The sequence below is a fragment of the Aquarana catesbeiana genome, linkage group LG03, assembly GCF_042186555.1.
Source record: "Aquarana catesbeiana isolate 2022-GZ linkage group LG03, ASM4218655v1, whole genome shotgun sequence".
In the NCBI taxonomy this organism is placed as follows: Eukaryota; Metazoa; Chordata; class Amphibia; order Anura; family Ranidae; genus Aquarana; species Aquarana catesbeiana.
The window spans coordinates 538,633,448-538,642,900 of NC_133326.1; the positions used below are offsets into that span (position 1 = coordinate 538,633,448).

At 43.7% G+C, this 9,453-nt stretch overlaps 1 protein-coding gene across 1 annotated transcript in view; it reads right to left on the reverse strand.

The window, feature by feature from the left end:
• The window catches only part of GYS2 (glycogen synthase 2), a 134,717-nt gene extending 125,920 nt beyond the window's left edge, over nucleotides 1-8,797 (reverse strand). Inside the window, exon 1 of the mRNA XM_073621421.1 lies at nucleotides 8,445-8,797. Within this exon, the coding sequence (XP_073477522.1) occupies nucleotides 8,445-8,565 (121 nt within the window). The 5' untranslated portion in view covers nucleotides 8,566-8,797. The remainder of the gene's footprint in view (nucleotides 1-8,444) is intronic.
• Nucleotides 8,798-9,453: the final 656 nt, after the last annotated feature.

Genomic DNA, 9,453 nt, shown 5'->3' on the forward strand with positions numbered 1-9,453 from the left:
GTCAGGTTAGCGCCAGTACCGCTAACACCCACGCACGCAGCATACGCCTCCCTTAGTGGTATAGTATCTGATCGGATCAATATCTGATCCGATCAGATCTATACTAGCGTCCCCAGCAGTTTAGGGTTCCCACAAACGCAGTGTTAGCGGGATCAGCCCAGATACCTGCTAGCACCTGCGTTTTGCCCCTCCGCCCGGCCCAGCCCAGCCCACCCAAGTGCAGTATCGATCGATCACTGTCACTTACAAAACACTAAACGCATAACTGCAGCGTTCGCAGAGTCAGGCCTGATCCCTGCGATCGCTAACAGTTTTTTTGGTAGCGTTTTGGTGAACTGGCAAGCACCAGCGGCCTAGTACACCCCGGTCGTAGTCAAACCAGCACTGCAGTAACACTTGGTGACGTGGCGAGTCCCATAAGTGCAGTTCAAGCTGGTGAGGTGGCAAGCACAAGTAGTGTCCCGCTGCCGCCAAGAAGACGAACACAGGCCCGTCGTGCCCATAATGCCCTTCCTGCTGCATTCGCCAATCCTAATTGGGAACCCACCGCTTCTGCGGCGCCCGTACTTCCCCCATTCACATCCCCAACCAAATGCAGTCGGCTGCATGAGAGGCATTTTCTTTATGTCCTCCCGAGTACCCCAACGAACCCCCCCAAAAAAGATGTCGTGTCTGCAGCAAGCGCGGATATAGACGTGACACCCGCTATTATTGTCCCTCCTGTCCTGACAATCCTGGTCTTTGCATTGGTGAATATTTTGAACGCTACCATGCACTAGTTGAGTATTAGCGTAGGGTACAGCATTCCACAGACTAGGCACACTTTCACAGGGTCTCCCAAGATGCCATTGCATTTTGAGAGACCCGAACCTGGAACCGGTTACAGTTATAAAAGTTAGTTACAAAAAAAAGTGTAAAAAAAAAAAAAAACACATACAAAAATATAAAATAAAAAAAAAATAGTTGTCGTTTTATTGTTCTTTCTCTCTCTATTCTCTCTCTATTGTTCTGTTCTTTTTTACTGTATTCTATTCTGCAATGTTTTATTGTTATTATGTTTTATCATGTTTGCTTTTCAGGTATGCAATTTTTTATACTTTACCGTTTACTGTGCTTTATTGTTAACCATTTTTTTGTCTTCAGGTACGCCATTCACGACTTTGAGTGGTTATACCAGAATGATGCCTGCAGGTTTAGGTATCATCTTGGTATCATTCTTTTCAGCCAGCGGTCGGCTTTCATGTAAAAGCAATCCTAGCGGCTAATTAGCCTCTAGACTGCTTTTACAAGCAGTGGGAGGGAATGCCCCTCCCCCCCCAACGTCTTCCGTGTTTTTCTCTGGCTCTCCTGTCTCAACAGGGAACCTGAAAATGCAGCCGGTGATTCAGCCAGCTGACCATAGAGCTGATCAGAGACCAGAGTGGCTCCAAACATCTCTATGGCCTAAGAAACCGGAAGCTACGAGCATTTTATGACTTAGATTTCGCCGGATGTAAACAGCGCCATTGGGAAATTGGGAAAGCATTTTATCACACCGATCTTGGTGTGGTCAGATGCTTTGAGGGCAGAGGAGAAATCTAGGGTCTAATAGACCCCAATTTTTGCAAAAAAGAGTACCTGTCACTACCTATTGCTATGATAGGGGATATTTACATTCCCTGAGATAACAATAAAAATGATTAAAAAAAAAAAAAAATGAAAGGAACAGTTTAAAAGTAAGATAAAAAAATAATAATAATAAAGAAAAAAAAAAAAAAAAAAAAAAAAGCACCCCTGTCCCCCCTGCTCTCGCGCTAAGGCGAACGCAAGCGTCGGTCTGGCGTCAAATGTAAACAGCAATTGCACCATGCATGTGAGGTATCACCGCGAAGGTCAGATCGAGGGCAGTAAGTTTAGCAGTAGACCTCCTCTGTAAATCTAAAGTGGTAACCTGTAAAGGCTTTTAAAGGCTTTTAAAAATGTATTTAGTTTGTCGCCACTGCACGTTTGTGCGCAATTTTAAAGCATGTCATGTTTGGTATCCATGTACTCGGCCTAAGATCATCTTTTTTATTTCATCAAACATTTGGGCAATATAGTGTGTTTTAGTGCATTAAAATGTAAAAAAGTGTGTTTTTTCCCCAAAAAATGCGTTTGAAAAATCGCTGCGCAAATACTGTGTGAAAAAAAAAAATGAAACACCCACCATTTTAATCTGTAGGGCATTTGCTTTAAAAAAAATATATAATGTTTGGGGGTTCAAAGTAATTTTCTTGCAAAAAAAAATTATTTTTTTATGTAAACAATAAGTGTCAGAAAGGGCTTTGTCTTCAAGTGGTTAGAAGTGTGGGTGATGTGTGACATAAGCTTCTAGATGTTGTGCATAAAATGCCAGGACAGTTCAAAACCCCCCCAAATGACCCCATTTTGGAAAGTAGACACCCCAAGCTATTTGCTGAGAGGCATGTCGAGTCCATGGAATATTTTATATTGTGACACAAGTTGCGGGAAAGAGACAATTTTTTATTTTTTTTATTTTTTTTTGCGCAAAGTTGTCACTAAATGATATATTGCTCAAACATGCCATGGGAATATGTGAAATTACACCCCAAAATACATTCTGCTGCTTCTCCTGAGTACGGGGATACCACATGTGTGGGACTTTTTGGGAGCCTAGCCGCGTACGGGACCCCGAAAACCAAGCACCGCCTTCAGGCTTTCTAAGGCCGTAAATTTTTGATTTCACTCTTCACTGCCTATCACAGTTTCGGAGGCCATGGAATGCCCAGGTGGCAAAAAAAACCCCCAAATGACCCCATTTTGGAAAGTAGACACCCCAAGCTATTTGATGAGAGGTATAGTGAGTATTTTGCAGACCTCACTTTTTGTCACAAAGTTTTGAAAATTGAAAAAAGAAAAAAAATTATTTTTTTTTCTCGTCTTTCTTTATTTTCAAAAACAAATGAGAGCTGCAAAATACTCACCATGCCTCTCAGCAAATAGCTTGGGGTGTCTACTTTCCAAAATGGGGTCATTTGGGGGGGTTTGTGCCACCTGGGCATTCCATGGCCTCCGAAACTGTGATAGGCAGTGAGGAGTAAAATCAAAAATGTACGCCCTTAGAAATCCTGAAGGCAGTGATTGGTTTTCGGGGTCCCGTACGCGGCTAGGCTCCCAAAAAGTCCCACACATGTGGTATCCCCATACTCAGGAGAAGCAGCTAAATGTATTTTGGGGTGCAATTCCACATATGCCCATGGCCTGTGTGAGCAATATATCATTTAGTGACAACTTTGTGCAAAAAAAAAAAAAAAAAAAAAAAAATTTGTCACTTTCCCGCAACTTGTGTCAAAATATAAAACATTCCATGGACTCAACATGCCTCAAAGCAAATAGCTTGGGGTGTCTACTTTCCAAAATGGGGTCATTTGGGGGGGTTTTATGTCATCTGGGCATTTTATGGCCTTCAAAACTGTGATAGGTAGTGAGGAGTAAAATCAAAAATGTACGCCCTTAGAAATCCTGAAGGCAGTGATTGGTTTTCGGGGCCCCGTACGCGGCTAGGCTCCCAAAAAGTCTCACACATGTGGTATCCCCATACTCAGGAGAAGCAGCTAAATGTATTTTGGGGTGCAATTCCACATATGCCCATGGCCTGTGTGAGCAATATATCATTTAGTGACAACTTTTTGTAATTTTTTTTTTTTTTTTTTTTTTTGTCATTGTTCAATCACTTGGGACAAAAAAAATGAATATTCAATGGGCTCAACATGCCTCTCAGCAAATTCCTTGGGGTGTCTACTTTCCAAAATGGGGTCATTTGTGGGGGTTTTGTACTGCCCTGCCATTTTAGCACCTCAAGAAACGACATAGGCAGTCATAAATTAAAGGCTGTGTAAATTCCAGAAAATGTACCCTAGTTTGTAGACGCTATAACTTTTGCGCAAACCAATAAATATACACTTATTGACATTTTTTTTACCAAAGACATGTGGCCGAATACATTTTGGCCTAAATGTATGACTAAAATTGAGTTTATTGGATTTTTTTTAGAACAAAAAGTAGAAAATATCATTTTTTTTCAAAATTTTCGGTCTTTTTCCGTGTATAGCGCAAAAAATAAAAACGGCAGAGGTGATCAAATACTATCAAAAGAAAGCTCTATTTGTGGGAAGAAAAGGACGCAAATTTCGTTTGGGTACAGCATTGCATGACCGCGCAATTAGCAGTTAAAGCGACGCAGTGCCGAATTGTAAAAAGTGCTCTGGTCAGGAAGGGGGTAAAACCTTCCGGGGCTGAAGTGGTTAAAGGTAAAAATTCAGAAACATTTTTGAAATGAGATGCTTTAATAAGCCCTAATCACATTGGAGCATAAGGCCCCTTTCACACGATCGGACCGTTCAGGTCCGCCTGTCAGTTTTGACGGCGGACCTGAACGGGCGCTCCATGTTAGCCTATGGAGCGACGGATGTCAGCGGAGACATGTCCGCTGACATCCAACCCGGACCGATCCGCTGAAAGCAGACGGATAGCTCTACATCCAGGTCCGTCGCTGGCGGATCGGGTGAGATCTGATGAAAATGGACACGCTGTCCGTTTTCATCCGATCCCTCCATAGGCAGCAGCGGCGCCTGACAAGCCCCTCCCCGCTCAGTGAGCAGAGAGGGACCTGTCATCCGCCGGCTCAGCCGAGATCAACGGAGAGATCTCCTACTGAGCCGGCGGACCGAGGCGGGCTCCGTGGAAACGGAGTCCACCTTGTGTGAATGAGGCCTAAACTGCATCTGTGCTGAGCAAAAAGAAGAAAACTATCTAAATCTGCTTCATTTTTCTGAACACGTTGCAGAGAGAAAACCTAAATCTGTTTGCCAAAGGCAACTACACAGTTTCACGTGTGGTACAATTTAAGTGAAAAACATATCCCCATGTAACTTCAGGCTCTTTCACACTGGCCTTGAAAATAGGTGGATGGGTACATGCTCTCCAGCATAAGTTTTCTTGCACACTGGCAGTAATGCTTACTGCCCTCTGAAAAGCAATCCGCAGTGGATAACTTTTTAGCGAGTGGCATAGTAGCTAGTTGACTGGCATTCACAAAGTAATCCTGCCGCCTCCTAAACATCCAGTTTTTTAAATCCCAAGGGAGTTTTTGTCGTTAAAAAAAAGATTGCAGCAGAGTGTTTGTCTCACATTTGCAGTGTGATCCCATTAAACTCAAAGGGAGAGTTTGACAGGTGTCAGACTCTGCAGCAAAATGCCACAGCCGCAAAGCAAGGCATTGTGCCATATGTACGCCGTGTCAGGCTGCAATGTTAGCATTTTGGTGGGTAACCTCAGCTTGTTCAATTAAAGTGGTTGTAAATCCTTTACAACCACTTTATACTACAGGCAAGCCTATAATTAGGCTTACCTGTAGCTACCCTGGATATCTCCTAAACCGTGCAGGTTTAGGAGATATCCCCTGTATTTGCATGTGCCGACGTCATCGGCACATGCGCACTTAAGCCAACTGAAGCAACGGCACTTACGTGCCATTGCTTCAGTTGTACTGTGTCGTTACCGGCTGCTCCCGCGCGCATGCTAATTGGCTGGAGCTGCGATACCCGGAAGTAACTCCCCGGAGAGATGTCGGGCGCCGGAGCGGTGAACGAGAACCGCTGGGGGGGCTTCGATCTCACGTAAGTAATTTATAATGAGCTAGTATGCTATGCATACTAGCTCATTATGCCTTTGTCTTGCAGGTTTTAAGGTTTTAACCACTTTAAGCTTTGGCAATAAAACCTGGAAGCTGTGAGGTTTCTATGCAGAAGTGTGACTCATTTTGCACTCTCTAGCTTTAGTACATAAACCCCAAAGTGTCAAATGTGGTAATTTCCCATTGTCTTTCTGAGATGGGAATGAGGGACACCTGTTAGCAAAAGTATGTAGGCATAGGACACACCCACTGCCACGCCTGCGACATTGCGGCGGACAGATCAGACACTTTTTTGGGACCATTGACAGTTGTACAGCGATCAGTGTTATAAAAACGCACTGATTACTGTATAAATGTCACTGGCAGGGAAGGGGTTAACACTAGGGGGCGATCAAGGGGTTAAATGTGTTCCCTGGAAAGTGTTTCTAACTGTGGGGGGGTGGGACTGACTGGAGGAGGAGAGAGATCGCTGTTGCTAATCACTAGGAACAGCGGATCTCTCTCCCTTACCCCTGTCAGAACGGGGATCTGTCTGTTTACATTGACAGATCACCATTCCGGCTCTCTTCCCGCAAACGCCGGTTGCCGGCAGACATCAAGGCCTCCAGCTACGCACATCGGGTCCCCTAACTAAAAAATATTAGTTAAACCCACGAGTGCTTTTTTTTTACCTCTACTATTTATTTTGGCTTCTGAAATTTACAAATGCAGCAATTTCGAAATCGGATGAAAGATTTAGCACTGGGAAACATGTTTTGAAGATAAAAATGTACATTTTCTATACAACTATATAGATCAGACCAAAATGAGGGACAAATGAGGAGTAAAGAGGGACAGAGGGACTTTGCACCAAATCAGGGACAGTCCCTCGAAATCAGGGACAGTTGGGAGCTATGCTATAGGTATGGTAAAGTATTTTTAGGGGTTCATTCACACCAGATGCACTGGGGTGTATTTGTGAGCGCATGCCCAACTCATGTCAACCAGAAAATAATGGTTCCCTATGAATGCAGTTCACACCAGAGCATTAAGTTGCTTCGCATTTGCCCAGATCTGAAAAAAAGCACAGCATGCACTAATTTTTTCAGCTCAGTGCAACGCAATGTGTTCAAATACACTCAAACATGCACAAATGTGAATAATTGTGACACACCGCAGGGCAAATCAAGGCAAAAAAACAAACAAAGTGTGAAAAATGCATGCAAACACATTACAAAAAACAGATGTGTTGTGGTGTGAATGAGCCCTTAAGACTATTTTAAAATTTAACACCTGTGTGTAAGAGTTCTTCCTGTGTCAATTAGTGATAAAAACTGCAGTGACTTCTCCAACATCATTCACAACCTTCTGCTGTCAATTTTGATTGGTGGTTGTGTGATTATGGCAGTTTATATTACTGACCCTTTCCTACCGGAATGAACAGGGAGTAGAAATCTGAGCCTAAATGTGCAGTTCATTCTCATGCCAAGGTGTTGTTCTGCACCTCCACCCCCTTTTATTTACAACGGTAAGAGCACTGCCCATGGTCTCACATACCCATGGTTTTATACACTATAGTGTTAAAACTATTGGGACGCCTGCCTGTACACGCACATGAACTTTAATGGCATCCCAGTCTTAGTCTGTAGGGTTCAGTATTGATTTGGCCCACCATTTGCAGCTATAACAGCTTCAACTCTTCTGGGAAGGCTGTCCACAAGGTTTAGGAGTGTGTCTATGGGAATGTTTGACCATTATTTCAGAAGTGCATTTGTGAGGTCAGGCACTGATGTTGGATGAGAAGGCCTGGCTCACAGTCTCCACTCTAATTCATCCCAAAGGTGTTCTTTCGGGTTCAAGTCAGGACTGTGTAGGCCAGTCAAGTTCCTCCACCCCAAACTCGCTCATCCTTGTCTTTATGGACCTTGCTTTGTGCACTGGTCCAGATCATTTGGTGGAGGGGGGATTATGGTGTGGGGTTGTTTTTCAGGGGTTGAGATTGGCCCCTTGGTTCCAGTGAAGAAAACTTAAGGCGTCAGCATACCAAGAAATTTTGGACAATTTCATGCTCCCAACTTTGTGGGAACAGTTTGGGGATGGCCCCTTCCTGTTCCAACATGACTGCACACCAGTGCACAAAGCAAGGTCTATAAAGACATGGATGAGTGAGTTTGGGGTGGAGAAACTTGACTGGCCCGCACAGAGTCCTGACCTTAACCCAATAGAACACCTTTCGCATGAATTAGAGCAGAGACTGCGAGCCAGGCCTTCTCATCCACATCAGTGCCTAACCTCACAAATGCGCTTCTGTAAGAATGGTCAAACATTCCCATAGACACTCCTAAACCTTGTGGACAGCCCTCCCAGAAGAGTTGAAGCTGTTATAACTAAAAAGGGTGGACCCACTCAATATTGAACCCTACGGACTAAGACAGGGGTGCCATTAAAGTTCATGTCAAATCAGGCGTCCCAATACTTTTGACAACACAGTGTATTTTGTAGGTGCTGCACACCAAATTGGCTTCCCTACAGATGATCACTGTCATTTGTCAATGATCACCTGAAAAAGCAGTGTTGCAAAGGCATTGCTTTGTCAAAAAACTCTATCGGCATCTTCAGTCCTTACTTTCATGGACAAAGAGAAAAGCACTCCTTGCAGTTGTCAAAATGATTAAAAAAAAACTTCAAGGCTCCATAACAGAGCCTTTTTGGCATTGGGTACAAAAAAATACCCCTGGTGACAATTAACAGGTTAAGCCTAGATCCCCCTGATAAAAAACAGCTTACCGACCTTTATTGGTGACTTCCCATGAGATCTCAAAGAGGAGCAGATCCTCAATAGGCAGGTCCTCTTCATCCCACTGTGGCAGGCCATTCAGAGAAGTGACAGACAAGGATCTGCTCAGAGGCATGGCAGCACAATCCACAGACTAAATATTCCCTATGTTGATGCGACAGTTGTCTCTCTCCCGTATTCTGGCCTCGCTAAGACATAAGAGGATGGAGACAGGCCCTCTTTAAGGGATAATCCCAGGCTTATGGCTCCACTACCTGACACAAAGCATTACACACTCGCAGTCAAATCCCTCTCTGACTTGTTAAGTGGACAGATCCTGACTGATCAGAGGTCACCTGACAACCAGAACGCAAATCTTCATCTGGACGAACGCCAAGCGCTGGAACCTTGAATGGTATCAGCAGTCAGGGAGAACAACAGCCCCAAGCAATCATTAGCCAGGAGTGCCCACCTGCTGGATTTCAAGAGTTATATAATATATTGATAGTCAGAATATTTACTGTCAGAGCAGTCAGTGATGGTAAAAATAAGGATAAGCCAGGTTGGCAGTTTTCATTTCCTTGAAATTTCAGTTATAAAGAAAAGATTTTGGCAAAATGCAAAAGGTAAAAGTGAAATGAATGTGTTTTAAGGGTGTGCTGTATTTAAGGGGGCCATTCACAACTTTCTGTGTCAGCACAGTGTGGTGCCATCCATTTTTAATGCCACTTCAATGCACTGACTATGGCATTGCAGCTCCAATGCACATGCGTTTTTTCTTCTGCGTTAATGTGTGTTGCAGTGCAGTGCACCACTACGCATGGCAATGTATAGTGAGATTTTTTTTTACAATACTTAAATGGGAAATTATCACTTTTGATGTTTTGCAACTGTTTTGTAAATGGGTCTACAGTGCATTTCAATGGAAGTGAATGGAGACGGTTGCAAAGTGTCAATGCCTGCTGAACTCTGCAAGTTATTTTTGCCTTGCCGCAATTCATGGCAAGGCTAGCGCTGCCATCTG